This window comes from Nipponia nippon, unplaced genomic scaffold (assembly GCF_047370975.1).
Source record: "Nipponia nippon isolate SJK-2023a ecotype South Korea unplaced genomic scaffold, ASM4737097v1 scaffold_27, whole genome shotgun sequence".
Classification (NCBI taxonomy): Eukaryota; Metazoa; Chordata; class Aves; order Pelecaniformes; family Threskiornithidae; genus Nipponia; species Nipponia nippon.
The window spans coordinates 5,545,483-5,568,045 of record NW_028262344.1 but is presented as its reverse complement, the minus strand read 5'-3'; the positions used below and the strand labels follow the sequence as shown (position 1 = coordinate 5,568,045).

General features: G+C 47.2%; 3 protein-coding genes across 7 annotated transcripts in view; 2 read left to right on the top strand and 1 right to left on the bottom strand.

Annotated features, from left to right (window-relative positions):
• Positions 1-9,782, bottom strand: part of CDS2 (CDP-diacylglycerol synthase 2) — a 40,437-nt gene extending 30,655 nt beyond the window's left edge. For all 3 annotated transcript variants that reach the window (XM_087762677.1, XM_087762678.1, XM_087762679.1), the window contains exon 1: positions 9,627-9,782. In XM_087762677.1, the coding sequence (XP_087618803.1) occupies positions 9,627-9,689 (63 nt within the window). In that variant the 5' untranslated portion in view covers positions 9,690-9,782. The remainder of the gene's footprint in view (positions 1-9,626) is intronic.
• A 679-nt stretch (positions 9,783-10,461) lies between these two features.
• PCNA (proliferating cell nuclear antigen) lies at positions 10,462-13,378 on the top strand. Its single transcript, XM_087762682.1, has 6 exons — positions 10,462-10,745; positions 11,308-11,405; positions 11,820-11,887; positions 12,070-12,264; positions 12,562-12,685; positions 12,810-13,378. Exons 1-6 carry the CDS (start codon positions 10,525-10,527, stop codon positions 12,890-12,892), a joined length of 789 nt encoding a protein of 262 aa, XP_087618808.1. The 5' UTR covers positions 10,462-10,524; the 3' UTR covers positions 12,893-13,378.
• A 2,345-nt stretch (positions 13,379-15,723) lies between these two features.
• On the top strand, positions 15,724-21,597 carry TMEM230 (transmembrane protein 230). 3 transcript variants are annotated; one of them, XM_087763110.1, is made up of 4 exons: positions 15,724-15,933; positions 18,158-18,285; positions 18,765-18,887; positions 20,347-21,597. In XM_087763110.1, exons 2-4 carry the CDS (start codon positions 18,187-18,189, stop codon positions 20,485-20,487), a joined length of 363 nt encoding a protein of 120 aa, XP_087619236.1. In that variant the 5' UTR covers positions 15,724-15,933; positions 18,158-18,186; the 3' UTR covers positions 20,488-21,597. The 3 variants fall into 3 exon arrangements, with proteins under 3 accessions (XP_087619236.1, XP_087619235.1, XP_087619237.1); XM_087763109.1 differs by having other exon boundaries at positions 15,728-15,937; XM_087763111.1 differs by lacking the exon at positions 15,724-15,933 and adding an exon at positions 16,794-16,813 and having other exon boundaries at positions 18,159-18,285.
• Positions 21,598-22,563: the final 966 nt, after the last annotated feature.

Genomic DNA, 22,563 nt, shown 5'->3' with positions numbered 1-22,563 from the left:
TAGCCACAGGCTGATCCTTACATACATCTGATTGTGCCTGAACCAGCTATGACTTTGAGGTAGCAACTAACACAGCACGACACTGGTACCTAAAAGCTTCCATCTTGCAGGGTCTCATTGAACCAGATGCTGCCCAGACAAATGAAAACGCAGCCCCATGACCTTTCAGCAATCGCACCATTTTCCACGAGTGCTCCTGCACTGGGACATAGCTGTCTCCAGCTGTATTAATTCCATATTCTCTTACCACGCCTCTCTCTCACCAATTTTTCCCGTTAGTTCAGTCGTTGATATTCCCTCTGCCTCTCTCCTCCCAGGCAGGAGGGCAGAGCACTCAGTGCATGCTGCAGAGCCGGGAAACAATTAAACCCCCTTACTAACAGCAAAGCAAACTTTCCCTCCAGTTACCTTGGAATCTGGCTTTATTTTTCCATTTCTTTTACGGGTAAGCATTAAGTCTATTAAAACACAATCAGATGCTGTAGCTTTTACTGGTTTTTGTTACCAACATGGAGTTATTAAATTGAAGGGCTCTTTTTTGTGCAAATCTGCCTGTCCAGCACCGTAGTCAAGCCCAGTGCTCCTTCTTCAATTTATCATCTCAATATTGAAGGCTTCTTAAAGAATCAAGGGAATAAGTAATGCGGGAATAAAATCAAGATAGCAACGTACATTTTATCCTAACTCATTCATTTCTACACAAGTCATGATGAGAAGAGAGTAAAACCCACAGATCTCTGTGAGGTCTCTTTCTCCTGACTGATGAACCAGAGCAGACAGAAGACACAAGCCAGATACCTACTTGCTTGTTGTATTTTTGAAATCAGTAGATCTAAGGAACGTTTGTGAACAAATATTTTATCACCCTAAAGAAAGATACACAGAGAAATGAGTTGTCTTAGCTTTCTTTAAACAACTCCTGCAAGCATGTGGTAAGAAATTTGTGCTCGCATTTTAAATGGCTTTCTTGCAGCGGAAGCTGTGAGCACTCTTTTTTTTTGCCCAAGTATCCATGACATGATCTCAGTTGTCATAGAAACAAGTCAGCTATCTCCCTGCCAAAAATCTTCTGCCCAATACAGAGGTACAGTTAAATATTCAATGCTGGTAGATTAAATTAGTTCAAGAAATCCCATTATTTGTGCACCTTTCTTGAAGCAAGGCTGTTTTATTTAGACTTCCTGCCAGATTTTAACAAAAAGCTGTGACGGAAAATGGTAATACACTGCTAAAGAGAAAAATATAGTTCCTTTTTCAGGCAATAAAATTGACAGCTAGAACAACAGGGACCAACTGTACTAAAGCCTCTACTATTCTCACCTCTGAGCACATTTGCAGGATCAAGGCGAATATAATTAGTCAAATGACTACAAACCCAGTGGCCTCTCTCCGACGGCTGCCATGCCACAGCCAACCCCACCTCAGGGAGATCCACCAAGGTGACATCAGGGCAAAAAATTGTCCCGTTACTCCCTAATTACAGGATATTCTCTTTTAGAGGTTTACAAGCTCAGAAGGGTGAAACGAGAGAGAAGTTTGGAGACCATTAACACTAGAAGGAAGAAGCAAACAAGCATCCAGGCTTGATTTGTACTAAGGTCCCAAAAAAGCACTGGCTTTTTGCAAGTGGGCACAAAGTAGCTCATGTCCTGGTGCTGGTCTAGGGAACAGTGCTTGAACTTCTTGGGCTGTGAAGTTATCTGCAGGGCAATTAAATTCAAGTTTCTTATGTCCCTCCATCAAGATATTCCGCCAAGCTGGCATCTAGCGGTGACCGCTTAATTTGTTGTCTCAAAAAAACAAAGGTCAGTTTTCATTTATGCTTATATGGGACTCCCTTCCCCATCCCAAAAAAAACATATTCCAGTTTAAAGCAGGCACAGAAATTAGGGCATGCCTAAAAATGGAAACCATTGGCAGATAACATCACAAAAAGCAAAAATGTTTGCATAGTGGCTGAAACAACTAAGAAAACTCCCATGGCCATCTCATGTTCTGAAAGCTGCCCCCTTTTTTTTGAACACAAGTAAGCTCAGCTCGCCAGTGGGACATGATCGGAGGTATGCACAGTTTGCATTTCACAGAACAACAATCTGATAAAAGAGCCTGATCTCAGTGTCAGCAAATATGATTCATGCGAAGTCGCAAATCCCTGTGACTCACTCAGCACAAGCTAATCCTCTGCCTGGCCCCCAACACAGCACCCACTCCGGGGTCTGTTTATTCCAGGAAATCAAGAAGGTAAATGCATCAGGCTCCAAGTCCTTTCGAGAAGCTATTGTATACAAAAGAGCACAAAAATAGGTTGCTCGTTCTGGCATTCCCCCAGAATTTCCTACCACTAAGAAAGGAACCTGCCTCCCCCTCTGAAACATGTGACAGATGTTTTCGAGACAGACTTCAGTGCTGGGTTCTCCTGGATCTAACTGGCATCCCTCTGCTATCGTGGCATTTACCAAACCGGCAGACTTTGTTGTCCCTGCAGAGACAGAGAAACACTTACAGAAAGAAGAAAGCAAAGCTCCTAGCACCTCTTGGAATCAGTGTCTGAAAGAGGCTGCCCCGGCTTGGAGCTGCATCTGAACGATTCTGCACAGACATTTTCATCTCTTGTTATTTGGAAGAGCTGTGAGAAACAAGAGGAAGAACAAACAGCTCTGCAGCAACGGGTACACTATTCGCATCACAAGGTTTGTGCAGGAAAAGTCTATTTTTGTTCTCCGAAATGAGACCTTGCATCACGCCAAGGCCGATGGCTTCTGACCCTCAATTCCTCTGGAGTTAAACATATTTTTCCAAAACCTAATCAGAAAAAAATCTTACCAGTCTGTTTAATTTGCTGACTATAAGATGGCACCACAATCTTGTTCACATTTCTCTACCAGTCAGTCCCGTTGGCTTTATTTGAACTAATCAAGGAAAGGAGCCATGTAGGACTTGGACCAGTATGTTTAGATGTAATCCTGATGAACCCAAATCAGTAATTTTCTGAAGTCACAGCTATCATCATAAACCTACAGACTATCACACGACTTCTTCTAAAGAGAAATCTATGAATCTTCATGGTCTTTTATAATCCTTGAAAACACAAATCAGAGAAAACTCAGGTGAAGCAGATCACCAGGAGGGACACATGCTAACACAGACCACATTTTGGGGGAAAACAATACAGCTATTGACAGGCACAGTAATAATTTTCTGTCCCAAATTCCTGCAGATGTGTCCTGGCCAATACAAAGAAAAGTGGCAGTATTCTTTTTTTTTTTTTTTTCAGAAAGAAAATATGGATTTGCTTGGAAACACTGCATCTGTTTAGAGGGGAAGCCGTATGAGGAGCGGCTGAAGTCACTTGGTCTGTTCAGCCTGGAGACGAGGAGACTGAGGGGAGACCTCATCGCGGTCTACAGCTTCCTCACGAGGGGAAGAGGCAGGGATCTCTTCTCCCTGGCAACCAGTGATAGAACCCAAGGGAACGGCAGGAAGATATGCCAGGGGAGGTTTAGGTTGGACAGTAGGAAAAGGTTCTTCACCCAGAGGGTGGTGGAGCACTGGAACAGGCCCCCCCGGGAGGCAGTCATGGCGCCAAGCCTGGCAATATTTAAGAAGCATTTGGACAATGCCCTCAGAAATACGGTGTGAATTTTGGGGTTGTCCTATGCAGGGACAGGAGTTGGACTCGATGATCCTTGTGGGTCCCTTCCAACTCAGGACATGCTATGATTCTATGATCTTCACGTAAGTTGGTTTCCTAAGGGTTTTATCTGCAAGGGCAGTCTGCCCCTGGTGCACATCACTGCTCATTTAAAGCAGGCAGGAGGATAAAATGGTTTTCTTGCCACCTAATATGTGGTATGCGGTTGATGGACAGCACAATCGGTCTTTGGTTTTTCTCCCCACTGGGAAGAGAAACGTAAACGTCTCATCACAACATCCCTCTTCTCAGCACCAAACGTCCCTCCATTCACAAGAATCACCCCCCGCATATCATTGCACGAGCACGGCTTTGGAAGTGCAAGCAGAGATACCGTTCGCGTACAGAACGGATCGTCTGAGCACTGAGCAAGAGCCCTGACCTCCACCTGCAACGGGGGCTTCAGAGACAGCATGAATATCCGTCGAGAGCTGTGGATGAGCCACAGCCCGCCTCCATCACCCTGCGCTATACTGACCTTACTGTACACAATAACAAGACGCGGTCAGGAGCGAGGACAGACCGCTGCAGTGGCAAGAGGAAACTCAGTAAGCTCCCAGATCCACCGAGACCCAGCGAGAACGCTTCAGGAAACAGGTCAGCCATCTGCCTGGAGGTAATGGCGACTTTTCAGATACTGCCAAGAGAGACACAAGCATAGGGAATGTAGCCCTCCAGACCAGACAGAAATAAATCATCTAGTCATTAAATAAGGATAGGAAATAGAAGCCAGCTCTGAACTATCCAAAGGGCTGAGCAACAGAAAAGCAATGTGCATTTGGGGGGTTTAACCTGAGCATTGAGAGTCTCCGTGCTTGCTCTATCATGCACGAGTGCAGCACACAACTCCATGCAGACTGGGAAGGAAAGGACCTCCTCACAGCCCTAGGCAGAGTCATCCAACCCTTAAAATGACAAAATCTTCCTGGGATCAAACTTCTCTGGCATCGCCACAAATAAGCAAGGAAAGGGGCAGTTCAAAGGGAAGCCTGCACATTTTGCCAAAAGGAGTAGCAGTCAAGTCAAACACCATCCAAAGGAAACGATGAGCAGCCTGCAGCTCTTTCATCAGCTCCACAGCAGGCCAGAAGCTGGCGAAGGTATTAAATTTGACAGCCGGTTATAATGAGCTCCATTAGAAATGCAATCAGTCCAATTTCTCATTGCCACAATTACCAGTAACAGATAACAATGCACTCCTGTTGGCAGGCACACATAAAGCTGAGCACCCGACAGCAAGGAAGCCTGAAATGTATTCTCACATCAGACCCGAGATTGCTACCATCTCTCAAGAATAAATGACGCTCATGCTTCAGCAGAAGCCAAGCAAATTGATGCTTGGTATCAAGCCTAAAATAATATTAAGAGCTATTAAAAAATAAGCCTTTGGGGTGAGTCTGAAAGCAGACTTGTACTTCTGCCTCTCTTAATCGTGGATGAAGTGCAGTGGTTTATTGGTTTTGGACCTACAAGAACCTCATCTTGTTATCACAAACTCCCAGCTACTAGGAGCTCTCCTGTGACCTGGGAAGGAACAGGATTTGAAATGGTCTAAACCTTCTGAGCACCTGCACTGTTATTTCTCTACATCCTGCACCCTCTCCCCAGCCAAACACCAAAACTGGAGCTGCTGCATCCTCTCCAGTGCACACCAGGCAGCCATTCACATCTACCCTTCACCCTCCCAAGCAGACCTAAGGGACAGTTCCTTGTCAGCACCGGCATTCAAATACCTAGCACTTACTTAGCTCAGCATCTTCAAAGCACTTTAGATCACTAGAGAAGCCTTGCAAAAAGCCTGGAAGTACAACAATCACAAGGCTTGGAAGCCAGAGTTTTTCACTTTTTGTACCACACAGTATAGATGTAGCCAGATAAAAAGTCACATCATCAGTCCACTGCAAAACCAGGCTGGAAAGAAGAAGAGTCCTCATCACTGAACTCTTTGTAAGTACGGAAACATTTCACCCTTGCACACTTCACGCCTGCATTTCAAGACCTCGTATCTGCAAAGCAACGCTCTTGCAATCACCGTCACCCCTTTTCCCATAAGAAATGAGCATCCCTAGCTGCTGTGGGTGCAACGAGGTGCTGAATGCTGCACGGTGGAAAAATTCACCTGCATGGGCCATTGCACAAAAATGCCTGCCAGCACAGCGGCTGCAGGGACCGCTTCCATTTGCTCTTGCAGCTGCCACCTCTCTAAAAGGGACAGTATTTTCCAGCAAGACACTGACTGCCAGTGACAAAGGGGTAGGTAAACAAAGCCACAAGTGACTTAGCGGTGTGATCTGCAGCCCAGATAAGCCTGCCTCTAAATAGACCTACCCTCCTCCCCTTCCAGGGACTAGGCCATGGCATGTCCGAGACTCCCCCTGGATTTCAGACACCCAGTAGTGCAGTGTCCTAGCAAAAGAAGAACGGAAAAGGAAAAAACCCTCTGTCCTCACTGTCAAGTCACACAAAGTACAAACCGCTACTGAAAAACGATTTTAGAATCCCATTAAACCAGCAGAAGCGCTCAGGAGATCTGCATGCATCGTGAAATGATTTTCTTTTCCACTTTTCCTGTTCTCTTTGGAAGCTGGAAGAGAAAATGTGATTTAATGGGATGCACACAACACAGGAGAGAAGGCATTGGCCTGTAGTTTTAGATAATGAATGAGTCTACAAAGCAATGGAATGAGCCTACAAAGACCAAGAGAGACCTAGAAAGACCAAGAGAGAATGGGCTCTGTAAGGTAACAAGAAAGTAGAACTTGTTTCAATCATCTAATCTCAGATACCTACACATTAACAGGAACAGTTCACAGCATCTACGTCCTTTGGGCTAAGAAAATAGGTACCAAGCACAAATAACATCAGTGCAAGTTTCCCTGTTTTTTCACTGGAGAGATCAGAGGGAGTTCACTGATCAGAGTAAACATATGTTGCCTTGTTCCCTTTGAGACAAAAATTGTGTGTTGCACAACAGTTTTAAGAAAAATCGATTTTAAAATGGTCTGGCGCGATGGTCTCAACTGAAGCAGCAGTTTCAGCTATAAGCATTGCTCTGTGCCAGCAGGGAAGAAAACATCAAAGCTGCGACATTGTGCAAGGGTTAGAGGGCCAGAAAGTGAAACCAGCCTCTCTCCTTCCATTATCAAAACAGCAAAGTGGGAGCAAGTACAAAATACAACTTTCCGGGTCTAACCTTAAAACCAGCCTTGATGTTTACATTTCAGCTCGTTTCTTTTAATATGCTGAGAGCTCTTTTCAGAAGATGCAAGGGTTTCTGTAGAATACAATATGTGCTGCTAAATTATTTTTCTTGGCAAGGCTAACTGAATGACAAAGCAGAAATGGGAATCTCCCCTCTCAACAGCTGTACCTGCAGGCAACGCACTGGGCAGGCAAGGTCCACTGATAAATAGGACACACACGGGTAATTTTGCTGTGTTGGCTTTATACTGATGTTATTCCCAGGCTCTGCCAGGCATTTCCCGAGCACTAAAAACACAATGGCTTGATCTTAGGGGAGGAAATAAAAATCTGCCACTGAGGTCTGCTGCCATGGAAAGCATGACGCTATAGGGTTTTACTAATGGCAGGATTACTGTTACCAGGTAACCTCCTACCAGGCTTGATTTTGACAGTTTTGGGAAATTCTCTGCCTCCCATAACTGCTTTCTATTGTTAAGAGACATTGTGTTCAGCACCTCAGAGGAGCTGTTCTTCACTGCTTGGAAACATCTTTTCTTTTTCTTTTTTTTTTTTTCTCTTGCAATTCATTTGAGCTGCTGTAGGATGAGCAGTATGACATAAATGTTCCCTCTCTCTAGTAAGGACATTTCAAGTCCTTGACTCAAAGGTACCATTAGAGGAGCCCTTCAGAAGGCGCATTATATGTAAAAAGCATACTTGCCTGGAGGTAACAAGATTGCACTCAAAATAGCAGCCCTCTGACCTTCCTTAGGAACACATCACAAGTAGCTAAAGCAAGATCACAGTGTGGCAGAGGGAGTTTGTTTGCATACCAGTTAAGCAGTACTAGTCCTTCCAGGCTGCTGAGGGACGTCTTCCAACTCCCACAAAAGTTCTGGAATGTAAAAATCCCTAAAGATTTTCTGCTGCAAAGTAAATTCCAACTGAGACAAACGTACTTATCTAGAGGATAACAGCTTTGCCCTATGCACAACAACAACAAAACAGGAGCCATCTTCTTGCTCTCTTAATAGAGGTCAGTAAATCTGGATGTCACACAGCTTCATGTAAGCTACTGTCATGGTTTAACCCCAGCCGGCAACTAAGCACCACAGAGCTGCTCGCTCACTCCCCCACAATGGGATGGGGGAGAGAATCAGAAGAGTAAAAGTGAGAAAACTCGTGGGTTGAGATAAAGACAGTTTGATGGGTAAAGCAAAAGCCGCGCGCACAAGCAAAGCAAAGCAAGGAATTCATTCACTCCTTCCCATCGGCAGGCAGGTGCTCAGCCATCCCCAGGAAAGCAGGGCTCCATCACGCGTAATGGTTACTTGGGAAGACAAACGCCATCACTCCAAACGTCCCCCCCTTCCTCCTTCTTCCCCCAGTTTATAAACTGAGCATGACACCATACGGTATGGAATAGCCCCTTGGCCAGTCTGGGTCAGCTGTCCTGGCTGTGCCCCCTCCCAGCTTCTTGTGCACCTGGCAGAGCATGGGAAGCTGAAAAGTCCTTGACTGGTGTAAGCACTGCTCAGCAACAACTAAACATCAGTGTGTTATCAACATTATTCTCATCCTAAACCCAAAACACAGCACTATACCAGCTACTAGGAAGAAAACTAACTCTATCCCAGCTGAAACCAGGACAGCTACAAAAAAGGCAGAAACTTCAGATCTGCATCAAGGCAACCCATTCTTGATGCTGTCGGCACTTTCTGTCCCAGTTCCCTCTCTCATCACATCAGAACAATAAAGCTTCCTCAAACCAGCAGGTGTTAAACTGGCATTCAAACCAGCATTAAATGTGACATTTAAATTACAAAAGATATTTTGCCTGATGATTTCACGCTTCTCTGAATTGCGTACTTCATGTATCAAGAGAGAAAACATCAGTATGATGCTACTAAGGGCAAATGGACAAGTACGGGGTTGCTGCCAAGATATGTGCATTAAACACCAACGCAGTGAAGAACCGCTTTTCCCTCCAGTTTTTGCTCTCTGTGACCCTGCAAATATTATTTACAAAGTTCTTCTTGATTGCTTATTCCTCTTGTTCCTTTCCTCTTTGGGGAGGGGCAGAAGTAAAGACGACAAGGGTGACAACATGACTCACGGAGCGACTGCCAAGCTCGGAGCATCCAACTGTGCTTGGGTTTGGAACAGAAGAGACGCTACAGGAAAAGAGAGTCGGGTTTTCTTTTCACGGCTCTTCTTTGGAGAAACGCAACCGTTAAACCTCATTAAACTACCGGCGGAGACCAGGCACCCCACTGCAGGGAGGGGTATTTACTTAGGGATGACTTAGGAGATACCAAAGTCTCTCCTAAGGGGACCTGCAGGGTTTTGCAACCCCACTGGAGATGCCCCATAAAACCAGTTTACGCCCAGATCTCCACGCTCCTGGGAAGCGGGATCCGGAACCGGTTGCCCAGCCACGGACAGAAACTGCCCCCCCCGGGGCCGGGCTCTGCTCGTTCGGGGCCGGTTTGGGGCTGTCGGGGTGCGTGTAGCGGGGGGTAAAATAAACCAAGAGAGAGGCCCCGGAGGCGCACGGTGCGGGGCGGGACGGGGGTCGCAGCACCGGCCCCGGCCCCGGCGAGAGGAGGCGGAGGGACCCCCGCGCTCTGCAGGCCGCGCAGCCAGCCCGCCGCAGGCCCCGCGCCCCCCCCGCCGCCGATCCCCCGCGCGGCACCAGCGCCGCCGCCCCGCTCCCCGGCCTCCCCGCTCCGCTCCGCGGCCCGCACCCCACCTTCTCCTCGGGCTCCCGCGCCCCGCCGGGCTCCCGGCCGAGCCGCTGCCGCAGCTCGCTCATGCCGGCCCCGCAGCCGCCACTGCTCTGCGCCGCTCCGCTACACCCCCCCCGCCACGACCACCAGGGGGCGGACGAGGGCAGGGCGCCGACTACAACCAATCGGCGGGGCGGGATGGACGCGGGGGCGGGGTTCGTCCAGCTCTGGCTCCGCTCAAGTGTGCCCGGATGTGCGCCTGCCGGCGCCATGATGGGTGGGCGTAACTGCGTAGGTGCCGCCGGGGGGAGGGCGGGTGGTCACGTCGCATCGCGCTCGGGAAAGTTGACGGGCGCTGGCAGAATCGTGACGGATTTGCCTTAAAGAGGAGATTGTCGCTGGCTTTCACTCAGGCCTGGAGTTCCTGTCAGGAACTGGCGTCTGAGGAGAGGCGCGCCGAGCTATCCCTACAGACAGGCCCTGCGTGTGGCACCGGCGCTGCGGTGCAGGCGGAGGACGGGCTGCAGGGATCAGGGAGTCCCCCACTCAGCCGGGGCGCGGGGCGAGCGCGGCCTCCTGGGGTCGCCGTCCCCGCTAGGCCCCGCCGGTCATCACCGCACGGCGAGGTAGGACGCGGGCTCGCGCCACGGAGGGGCTGTAACCCGCGTGGTGATTGGCTCCCGCCGGACGAGGGGGCGGGATTAAGAGGAGGAGCAGCGCCGGGATTGGCCGGAGAGCGGGGGGCACCTGTCATGTGAGCGTGGACAGGGTTTCGCCGAGGGAGCGGAGGGCCGCTGGCGATTGGCTGCGGTGCGGAGGTGGGCGGGGCGCGCGGGGGGTATAAAAGGGGCCCTTGGCGGGGGGCGGCGGTGGTCAGTGGCGCTCCCCGGGCCGTGTGTGGTGCCGCTCCTTGCTGCCAGGATGTTCGAGGCGCGGCTGGTGCAGGGCTCGGTGCTCAAGCGGGTGCTGGAGGCCCTCAAGGACCTCATCACCGAGGCCTGCTGGGACCTGGGCTCGGGCGGCATCAGTCTGCAGAGCATGGACTCCTCGCATGTCTCCCTGGTGCAGCTCACGCTGCGCTCGGAGGGCTTCGACACCTACCGCTGCGACCGCAACATCGCCATGGGCGTCAACCTCTCCAGGTGGTGGCGGCGGGGTCTCTCCGGGCGCTGGGATGGGGGTGGGGGAGTGGGCCTGAGCCGCTGAGGGGAAGCGCGGTCTGCTGGGCCCTGGGGAAGGGGGTGTGTGAGGGGAGGATGTGGGGCGAGGGGCCGCTTTTGCCCTCGCCGTCCCTGGGGAGCGGCTCCTGGGGCGGGTGGGGGTCGTTCAGATCTCAGCCTTTCCCCAATTTTCCTCAGAGCTCTCGCGCCGTTTTTCGCGGTGCGGTGACGTCACTATCGGCGACGAGCGCGCGGCGCGCCGTGGCGGGAAAGCCTGGCGGGAGAGCAGGAGAGGCTGAGCGCTGTCCGCCATGGCGCCTCGCCGTCCCCCCCCGGCCCGAGCTCTCCCACCCTGAGAGCGGGATGTGCTGGGGGTTCGAGCCCGAGCTCTGTTCCTCTTGCACCGCTCCTTGTGCTGTGCTGCATCTGAGGGTGCTGACCGCTTCTTCCTAGCCTTGCTTTCACACTCTGTAGTGGGCAATGGGCATGTGTTCCTGCTGTCTGCTTGTAATCCTGTGAGTGATCTACCTCTTTTCCCCCCTAGCATGTCCAAAATACTGAAATGTGCTGGAAACGAAGACATCATAACTCTCCGAGCAGAAGACAATGCAGATACATTGGCTCTAGTGTTTGAAGCACCAAGTGAGTGTTAAATTTGGGAATTAAGTGGCCACCGTGACTTTTCAGGTAGTATTCATAGACCGAGCTGATGCTGGGACAGGGGGAAGCAGGAAGAAATACTTTAGAAATGGGAGGGGTCACTTGATGCTTAAACTCTTGAATCAGTCTGGAAATGTAAGCTTAGTCAACTTGGCTAATACTTTCTTTGTAAGAGAAAGACTCTTCTTTAGGCCACATAACAGATGCCCTTGGGAGGCTTCTGTCCTCTTACAGCCTACAAAAGGCTGTTTGGGTCACTTTCAGATTTCTAGCTCTAATTAAGCAAGGTGGATCTTATTGTCATGATTGAGGTGTCTTTACTTAGGGGGGCAAAACTTAAATTCAGGATGATAACTTCTTGGAAACACTTGGTCAAACTATGCTTTGTTTCTTTAGATCAGGAAAAGGTTTCTGATTATGAGATGAAGCTAATGGATCTTGATGTGGAGCAGCTTGGAATTCCAGTAAGTAGTGGCTTGAATGACTGACTACACTGTCTCTTAGAAATGGGTGTTTTCCCATGTTCACATCAGACTTAGAGTTTGAGCTTGTAACATAACTTCTTTTGGAAAGACTATACAAACTCAAGTGTAGTGACTACACCAAGCTTCTTGGTTGAAGTTTGATTGTGACACTTCCTTTGCAGGAACAAGAATACAGTTGTGTAGTGAAAATGCCTTCTGCTGAATTCGCACGCATCTGCAGAGATCTCAGCCACATTGGTGATGCAGTTGTCATCTCCTGTGCAAAAGATGGCGTGAAATTTTCAGCTAATGGAGAGCTGGGGAATGGAAACATCAAGCTGTCACAGACCAGTAACGTGGATAAAGAGGAAGAAGCTGTAAGTTAAGCCTTCACGGCTACTGTGGTGTCTTCAGTGTTGAGGTTTCTACTAATATGACTAATTCTCTGACCTATTGGGGGCTAAAGCTGGGTCATTGGATCATGTATTTCTCTGGTTTACAGATTAGAGTCAACAAATGGTTGCCAACTTCAGGTCCTTACCCCGGGGCCTGCAAGCAGTGCTCAGCAGAACAGAGCGGGGAGTAGCGTTGACTGCATGAGGTGTCTGAATTATTTGAGGGAACTTGCTGCGGCTTGCATTTCTTGAAGTCTAACCTGGCTGATGGTTTTCTAGGTTACAATAGAGATGAATGAACCAGTCCAATTGACCTTTGCTCTGAGGTACTTGAACTTTTTTACCAAAGCCACTCCCCTGTCACCGACAGTAACACTCAGCATGTCTGCAGATGTTCCTCTTGGTAAGTAGAAGCAGCTCTACTTGAAAAATCTTGTAGAATGCTGCCACGTTAGAACTGCATTAAGAACTCTTGACTGAACGGCTTTTCTGAAGAGCCTTCTGAATACTGTTTTTTTTTTTCCCAGTTGTGGAGTACAAGATTGCGGATATGGGACACTTAAAATACTACCTGGCTCCAAAGATCGAAGACCAACAAGAAGGCTCTTAATAGGAGTAGGACTGAGGGGGAGAGCTGGTCAGCTCTTTGGAGAGGACAGCTGACTTGGGGAAGGAAATGGTGGAGGTAGCAATTTCAGTGCATTGGAGCACCCTATGAGCACTGTTAGGCATGTTGTCTAGATATCTCTGTAAATATTTTTCAACTGATTGTTTTGCTATACTGGTGTCATTGGAAATAAGAAATTTTGTTTCTTCTAGTCTATTCTTGTACTTCCAATAATCTCTTAGATGCTGTCTTAAGGTGAAATATCTTATTCCTCTCAACTTGTGTTAGAGAAGGGGTGCCGTATTTAACTCGAGTAAAGATGATGTTTCCTAGAGTTTCGCCTGTGGAGCTGTAGTTGACTAGGGTTGCTGTTCAATTATACCATCAGTTTTTGACCTTACTTCATTTATTTTTTGAAGCTGGTATTCTAACTGAAACTTGGAAAATGGAAATAAAGAATATAATGTCATGGTTTTTATCCTGTTTAAATGTGGATGGATGAATTTGTGCTTTGTCAAACCATGCTAATGTACCCTAGTTGCCTTTTCAAAGGAACTGCAAGAGGCAGGCTTGTGCTTTCTTGCACTGGAGTTACCTGCTTCTGCTTTGATCACTTAAATGTGTTGAAATGGAGGGGTGTGGTTACAGTTTGAATAACTAATTGGTCTGTGATGCTGTTTCCTTTAAGCAGAGGAGGTTTGTGGAACAGGTTTTCCTTTAAAATGTATTAGCTTCAGCAGGGGCCAGAGCTGCCTCTAGCAGGGACTGTTCCTCTAGCTGTTGCTCTGGCTCTTGTGAAGTCTGAGAGTGCAGGCACATGCTGCGGTCTGGTAGTGACTGGAAATTCCTTGGTCTGATGGCAAGCTGTGTGAACCCTTCCTGCTTTTGGCTCTGCTGTTCCTGGCTTATTGATGTTGAGCTACTCCTCAACAGGTCTGTGCACGTTGCATTCACTGGGTGCCTGTCTCACACTTTACATGCAAGTGTAGTGCACTCCCCTGTGCCACCAGCAACTCATCTCTTAATTGATGAGGATATTTGTAATCACGTTCATATTTATCGTTGAAGATACAAGGTTTACAGCATGTTGCACCCTGAAGGTTTGATCATGAAAAAGATGTGAAAACAGTTTTGGGCAGCTATTGTTTTTTTTCTTCACTTACTGCATTGCCCCAGCTAGCCATAAATCCTTCCCTCTGTCTGGAACCTGGGTGACTCCACTTGGTCGCAAATGAAGAAACACAGTTGGCTTGATCAGCGCTATGCGGTAAGTAGTACTTACAGGCTCTTAAGTGCTGTGGGTATGTCTATGTTTTTAGGAGGCTATGTACTTCCCACCAGTCAGCAATACAAGAGTATCTTGAGCATAAACTGCCTGTAAATTTGACAGTTGGAAAACCCAACTGATGGAGCAGAGGAGTTTCACGAGGTGGCAGTACTGATTAAGAAATTCCGCTGTGTCAGAATGATATGGCTACCATTGTGATAGAAACTTGTCCCTGTTGAAAGCCTGGGGGACAGGGTTTCTTAATGTCCCTGCCCTTGATTCTTCATTGGTAGCAGCATTGCTTTATTAGTAGAAGTGGTTTAGACTGGTTTTCTTCTGCTGTGATGCAGGTAGCTCCCTGCATGGTTTTCAGCTCCTATATTGAGCTTTGTCCTGTGTCTCCAGAGCATACCCTATTTATTCTCTTGAACTGTCTTACCTTGCTGATTAATTCAATACCTTTAAGAAAACAGCTTAAAAGCAAGATACTTGGGTGCCCTCAAGTTTTTCAGCAATTGCTGAGTTATTGCCCAGAACAGTAGTAGTGGATACCTTACAGGAGGCTTTTTTCACTCCAAATGTGATTCTTGTCAGATTGGATCGCCACTGCGGTACCCACAAATGCAGCCAGTAAGGATGTGCTTCAGCAAAGAATCAAAGATTCAGATTCACAATGTTGAAATAGGGAAGGATTCTGGTTTTCAATGATGTGCGTAAAGCTGGGCTAGCGATAGAAGCAGATGATTTTTGGTGCAACCTCCTGCTGTAGTGGGGATTACCAAACTCTTATTTGTGCTACTCTACTCATAAACACATTGTAAAAATAAGCCAAATGGTTTAATTACTTATTTTTACAGCTGTAATGACCAAATTGAGTAGCCTCACGTTGTAAGAAACATGCTTTAACATAAGTATCTATGCACTTGTGTTTTGACTTGCGTACTGTCTGCTTTCGGGATAAATCCTTGAAGCTGAATGTTTACTTTGCCATTGTCATACCCAAATAATCAAAATTAAGACGTTTCCCTTTTTTTTAAAAAACATACCACGGAGGCTTAGTAAATGCTGTGTGTGTTTCTCCATGTTTGAGAGAGTGAGCCTTTGCAGTTTATATTTCGACTTCCTTGCCAAGGAGAAAAAAAAATAAGAAAGTGGGAGGGAGAATTCTTTGAAACTTCAGGAGATGAGGCTTTTCAGGCTGTAAACCCAGTGTGTATTTTATTAACTTATGGGAACTGGAACCATGGCAATTCCTGCAGTTTCCCCTGTCTGGAGCAGCTGGATGAAGCAGATCCCCAGCTGTGTGTCATCTGATGTGTTAATACTGGTCCAGGTGATAGAAATAATTCTCTGGCTATAGCTTGTCTGTCACATACTTAGCCCTAATGGAGCGCTGTGCTGTGTCTGACAGTTTAATTATGTCCAGATCTTCCTTTAGAAAGTTGACTTTAAAGTATGATGTATATGAACATGCTTTCCTAAACCATCTACAAATGCAGCCCTGAAATGACAGATGAGCTCCAGTGGGTCTTGTGTGACATGGGCCTGGGTGACCAGGATGTGCTCTGTGCCAGCCTGCCCAAGGACGCTGTGATTCCAGCTGCTGATCTGGAGCACGAGGCTGAAAATAACCCAGCGGAGCTGAGTCAGCGAGTGGCTGCTGCCATAACCTGGAAGGAGATTACTGTCATCAGGAATAAACTTCCTGGGTTGCTCTGCGGCCCGAGCGGTGCGGAAGAGGAGCGGCAGCGGGAGAGATGGGTTTGCTCAGCAGATAGTGGGTAACCGTCTTTCTGTGTTTTTATTAATGTGTCGGAGCCGGGCGAGGCAGGGAGTGCAGCCTGCAGCTTTGGGGTAGTTCCCAGACATGTTGTGAACTTCCTCTGTAGCAGCAGAGAAACCATTTCGGGTCTAGAGGAGGGGGGCTGGCTCTTAACCATGTTAGGTGTGAGTTTGAGCTCCCGAAAGGGCAAGAAATTGCATTCCTCTGCCTTCCTTATTCTGGGGCAAAGAGGATAGAAAAACATATTGCTCTTATTTAGGGGATAAACAGGATTTTGGCTTGAAATGCCATGTTTGCGTTTACTGGCAAGCTCCCCTTGTGAGCCTGCGCTCTACCCGGGAAGCCTTCCCCAGGCAGCGCAGGTTCTGACTGCGAAACACGACCGTAGCGCATCGCGTTAGAAAACTTAAATTACAAGTGTGATTTGCCATTTACTTGCCTCTCAAAGAGCACAGCACTAAGCTTGTTTCTGATCCTGAACCAATGTAGAGCACATGGAGAGTGAAGCTTAGTGGACTTGAACCTGGCCCTTAAACAGAGGTCTCAGTATTTTTTGCATTTGTCCTTAATAGCCTCTTGCTTGTTGGTAAGCAAGGTAATGGGAGGGCAGGACAACTTATGCAAGTGTAAACTGGAAATAATTCCTAGGAAGCCGCTAGGAATAGCCTGGTAAATAATGGGACAATCACTAAGAAGTCCCGTGGTACCCGAGAGTAAAATGGGGCAGAGTCAGGAAATCTGACACATTTCAGATGCACTGATTTCTTTTGGCTTCTTCCCCTCCTGCACATCTGCCCCTTCGGCATGTGGGAAGCCTTGGGGGTATTTGAGTACTGTGACCTGAAAAACATGGATGTGGAAGGAGCTGAGGATGAGTGTTACCACCCTGTAAGTGGGTGATATTTCCACTATTGATGGGGCTAAAATGTTCTGTCTGTGCCTGGTTATGCTACCAAAAAAAAAGCAAGAAGTTAAAGTTAAAGGTTTAAGATCAGAGGGTGTTGACTTTTTAATAAAAGTCAAATTTACTGCAGGAGGAACAAACCCAATGGCAGGGGAATGTGCCAGTGATTAGCAAGAGGGAGACAAAGGATTTCAGTTCAAGTGGAGACTAAATGTTTTGAGGAGATGCTGTTACCTCAGATGCCAAATAGTGTTATGGAAAAAGCATCTTTGTCCCTTCCTGTTAGAATAGTTGGGAAAAGCACTTTTCTTTATTCCATACTTTCTCAGAAAATAAAAAGGCCATTGAAGTTGGAGACTGGGAAGCCTATGTTCTGCCTCACTTCTGGGAATCATAGCCTTGGGCTGCAGTGCAGGTTCACAGCTGCGGGCGAGCGGACACCTAACACGTAGGTCCTGCTGGGAGGAGTGGTCAGGCCCTGTTAAATGGCTCCACAGTGAGTCAGGGCTGTGTTGGCAGGTTGGATCCAGGCTTCAGCTCCTGAGAAGTTGGGCTCCAAGGTGCAGAAGAAAGCTGGCTCTGCCCCTCTCCCCAGGGCTGTCACTACTGGCAGCAAAACCACAGGGCTTGGCTGTGTGGTGAAGCTGCAGGGTATGGCTCTGGTGTAACTAAAAGCTCTACCCTGAATGCTGCCTCCCTTGCAGCTGGACAGACAAGTGATCTAAACTTTTTAGCTCCTTGCTGTTTTTTTGGTTACCTCATCCACTAACCACTCCATCCCCTTGTCATGCTCCCTCTGAGTCATGACTTGAGCTGTCTCAGGAATGACAGCTCCATTTCATTCTAGTTTCTAGTGGTGGTTTTCTTTTTCAAAATGGAACCATTGCGAAATATCCGGCTGGTTGAAAAGCTGCTTTGTTTAGTTCTGGTTTGGGTTTATTTGCTACTGTCCCTGTCTAGAAATAGCTGGACCTCAGACATCTCCCTGCTGGAAGTGTGATCTCCTTGCGAAATGAGAGCTGGTTTATATGTTCTGTATTATTCTGGAACTTGTATCTTGTTTTAAACACAAGTTCTACCTCAGTTTGACTTTGTTTTCAAATATTGGCAAACCCTGTTGCAACTATATTCATGCTTTTGTATTTTAGGCTTAAATACAAAGCTTTGTTTGAAAAGATTTATGAAAAAACAAAGATGCCTTTTTGGTTAGTACAAGCTTGACACTTGGTTCTCTTAAGTAACTTGTTCCATGTCTCAGACTCTAGCATCCAGTTTGCTCTCATTTTTTTTCTTGCTCTTTTCTTTGTTTTCCAGGTTCTAGCTGATGCCCAGGCTTCTTTGTAATGATGCCGTCGCGTACAAACCTGACTGCTGGGATTCCCAGTAGCAAAGTCAAATATTCCAAGCTCTCCAGCACTGATGATGGATATATTGACCTGCAGGTAAAAAGTGGGGAAGAAAACCTCTTTCTGCTGCTGCTCTGACTGTGAACTGCTAGGAGAGACTGCTACAGCTTTGCATGTGCATGGGAGGCTGCTTTTTTTGTTCATCTCCAGTAGAGCAGCCTCAGCTCAGAAAGGTACAAAGCCAGCTGCAAGCCACCACTTCAGCCCTTCTCCTCTGGAAAGCCTGTAGAGCTTAACTGGAAACAAGATTGCTTGTTTAATAGGGTCAGATGTGTTTCTTTGGAGGGAGGTGATAAATTGGAGCAGATCTGGAAGCAATGGGTGTAAACGCTGGCTCAGACAGCAGGGTCTCCGTGGGCAGGATTCCTCGCAGAAGGGCCATTAGAGCCCTGCAGCAGAGCTGCTGCAACAGTTTGTCCCGTGTCATCTCTGCTAGCTGTGGGATTTGCATCTCTGCCATGGTGGGAGGGGAACTGTGTTGAGTTAAGCTGTTAAATATTTTTTTTTTCATCCAGTTCAAGAAGAGCCCACCAAAAATCCCCTACAAGGCAATTGCACTGGCTATTGTCCTCTTCATGATTGGGACCCTCTTCATTATCATAGGAGCCCTCCTCTTGGCAGGATACATTAGCAAAGGCGTAAGTGGTTTGATCACACATCTGTTAGAGTTCTGCATTGCTTGACCATTCCTCAAAGCCTGCTGTGAACCATCATGTTCAGTGTAAAGATTCAGAGCAAAAGTCCTTCAAGCAAGAAAGTAATCCCTTCCACTGCCTTGCTGGTGTTTGACAGCCCTATTTCTCTGGCAGCAGAGCCCTCTGTCTTCAGTTAGCAAGTCTGGAGCAGGTTCATAGCTGGATTGGAGGTCTGCCAGGGAAGGCTGAGTTCCTCTCTCTTTCCTGGGGTACAGTTTCATTTTAATGCTTGTTGAGGACTGTTATGGGACCAGAATTGTCTCAACACTGTTCTACCGCCATCTTCTGGCTTCGACATCCAGCCCCTGATGAAACTGCCACAGGATGCCTGTGCAGAGACCAGGATGTGAAAAGCAGAAGTGCAAACTACATGTACACAGACCTGTTCTGTACATGTGCATGGCCCTATAAAAGGACCACCTGTGCCTTTTGAGGCTCTCCTTTTTTTTTTCTCTTCTCCTACCCTGCATACTCCTTGGAAGCTGCTCCTGCGGACACAGAGGCTGGACCTTTGATCGACAGGATAATGCCGGACTTGGAGTGGCAGTAGCTAGTTCCCTTATGTGGCCCTCTTCTCGCCCACCTGAGCATGCTCTTTCTCTCTCTTTTTCTCTTGCCTGTTCTTCTGCTTGTTTTCCCCCCCCCAGTCCTCACCCCTTCATTCACCAAAATAAAGTCAAAAGGTGGTATGGCATTTGACCTCATTTGTGTCTTAATCTTGTCCTTGGGATCAATCGAAACCTCCCCCGACATTGGATCGGGACAATGCTACATCCCTGCAGTGGTCAGCTTGCTGTCCTGGAAAAACTTCATGCTGGGATGATCACTCTTCTAGTGAGGATCATCCAGTAACTTCTGTAGGAGATACCAGATGGCTATATAGGACACGGCACCACTTTTCTCATATCTCTGTATTTATGCTCCATCGAAAGGGGATATGTTGTTTGCAGTTGACTTGGTGCTCCTCTAGCACACTTTTACCTTGTGCTGTACAGAATTGCTTTGCAGATGGCAGCTGCTGCTTATCGTTGTGGGAACAGCAGCGTTTTGGCTGTATCGGAAGCAGTCCAGGCACAGATAGGAGAGCTCGCTCTCTGCCAAGCATGCAGCACCCAGCCTGTGGCTGGCAGTTTTGTAATGTGATTAGTGTTAGAAGGAGCCACCCCTCCTACCCGAAGGAGAAGTTGACTTGAGGGTTTCCTATAGCAAGGAGGAGATGCCAGGGAGAGGACTTGGAGCTCAGCCTGAAGAAAATGGAGATATTTCTGTTTTAAGATGAATTTTTATTTTTGTTAGCTAGCCAGGCCTTAGGGATAAATAGTTGAGGCAGCACTTGAGAAAAAGGAAGGACAACACCCCCCTAGATCTCTTCTTACTGCACTTGCATCTCTCTTCTCTGCAGGGAACGGACCGTGCTATCCCTGTGCTCATCATTGGGATCCTCGTGTTCCTCCCAGGCTTCTACCACCTGCGTATTGCATACTATGCTTCCAAAGGCTACCGTGGCTATTCCTATGATGATATCCCAGATTTCGATGATTGAACAATGCATTTAATTGCATTGTAATTAGGTTGGCAGTAAGAGCTGTTAGTTACCCTGGATACCAGAGGGGGCCTGTAAAATTGTAGATGAAGTGTATCAGTCACAAGATGCCAGTTCCTGGTTTTGAGGTGTTGCAGGTTTTTCAGTTGGGGGGGTGGGGGCTCGAACACGGAATTGACCAAAAGGATTGCAACATTAGGTGGGAAGAACATGTGATTTGTTGTATTTTTCCTCTTTTTGGTTACATAATGCTGGTTGCTTGTAAGAAGTTCTTCTTGGGCAAGGCAATTCTAGCAATTTTCTAAAAACAGATGAGCCAGTTTCAGCAGTGAAGATATTTGTTTTCTGGTTTAGAGTTTACTTTAGTTTTCAGTGAGATTGTGGTTATCATTGGGTTTACCTCTGCAGACAAACACCATAGTTGAATTCTCCTTTTGCTCTCTGTCCATCAGAAATGCTTCCAACCTACTTGTCCTGTGCTCGTCTGGAGTAACAAAGTCAGATATCTGTGTACAAGAGGGGGAAAACTGCACTTGCACGAAATAACTTACATATAGTGCATTGCTACACAACTCCTCTGGTCAGACTGACCAAGCTTATTTACTCACAAACACATTCTTCAGAAGCAAGCTGTTTCCTACGCCACTGTTACTTTTGGCAAAATCTGCTTATCCTTTAAAAGGACTGTTGTTGGATTGTGCTTATTTTAAACAAACCGAATGGATACAGGGAGAAGAACCAGAATCTGGACCAAGACTCAAGTGTCTAAATACAAAAAAAAGAATCTTGATTTTGGCTAGTGTGGATATTGGAGACACCTGAATTCCAGCTGCCTGTATGTATATTTGGAATCATTTTGTCCTCGTGGATAACTCCCTAGACCAGTAAAAAAGTGTCTGTATAGTTTGTGCTGAATAAATCATGTTTGTATTGTCTTGCTAGTTTCAGTGGTATGTTATTCAGGGAAAACAGATGGGTAGCTCTATTTTATGTAAAATAAAAACTGTCTCCTGAAGTGGGAATGAACTTGGTGTCCTGGAGAGCAAGTATGTGACAAGTAGTGATGCAAGTAGATGTATTTAATATGAATAAACTTTACTATATTCCGTGTGCAAATCTTAACCTTGTCTTTTTCATGTTCGCAGATCTTAGCATGTACCAAAAACTGTTCTGGGCAACCAGATTAAGGCTTTAGCTGAATCTGCTGTTGCCTACTGCTTCCAATTGCTGATGTAGTCACTCCAGTCAGCATTAGGCTTTGCTGAGCCAGCAGCTTTGGAACAGCTCCATCTGGAGCTGGCTTTGGGGGGGACCTGGGATTACCCTCTGTAGCGCGGCAATCCAGAGTCCCCTGGGTGCAGCAGGAAAACATGCTGCTTCAGAAGGTCAGGATTGGCTTTTTGAACCTCGCATGCAGTCCTTATTAAATGTGGAAGGACCCCAGATCTCTAATTGCTTTGTTTTGGGGTCCAAATATCCAGTTCCTTTTGCTGTGCAATGTAACAGGAGTAGTGTCTTTGAATACGGCTTGCAGGCTGCTACTGATACTCCAGAACTGTCAGGTGTGCCTCATGGGGACTGAAAGTTTTTGAAAGGAAGAGGGGCAGGTATCACTGGTAGTGCAGGGCAGGTCCATGGAGATCTTGAGATAAGAACAGTGCTGGATGAATGCCTTGCTCTGAAAAATTGTCCTTTTCTAATGTTATAGATCAAAGCCTGAGCCAAGATTTTTTTTTTAACCTACATCTCTTCCCTTGTTTGACTTAATTGGCTTGCGTGTGGCCCAGTGTTGCACTCTGAGGAATAACTAATTGAATTCAGGATCTCCCTTTCCATCTCTGAAGGCAATAACTATGCACGTTCTCTCCCGCTCTGTGGCGTCACACCAGCCCTGATCCATCTCATGTTCCTGATGCTGCCGGCCCCTGGGCCGATGGCAGCTCTGGTTCCCAGATGTTGTCACGTACTGCTTGGCAGCAGCTGAAATGTGTCCATTAAAGCTGGGTCTGGCCGGGAGAGTGGCTGCTGATGCAAAACCATGAATCAGCCTCTATTAGGGGATAGGAATGTGGGTTT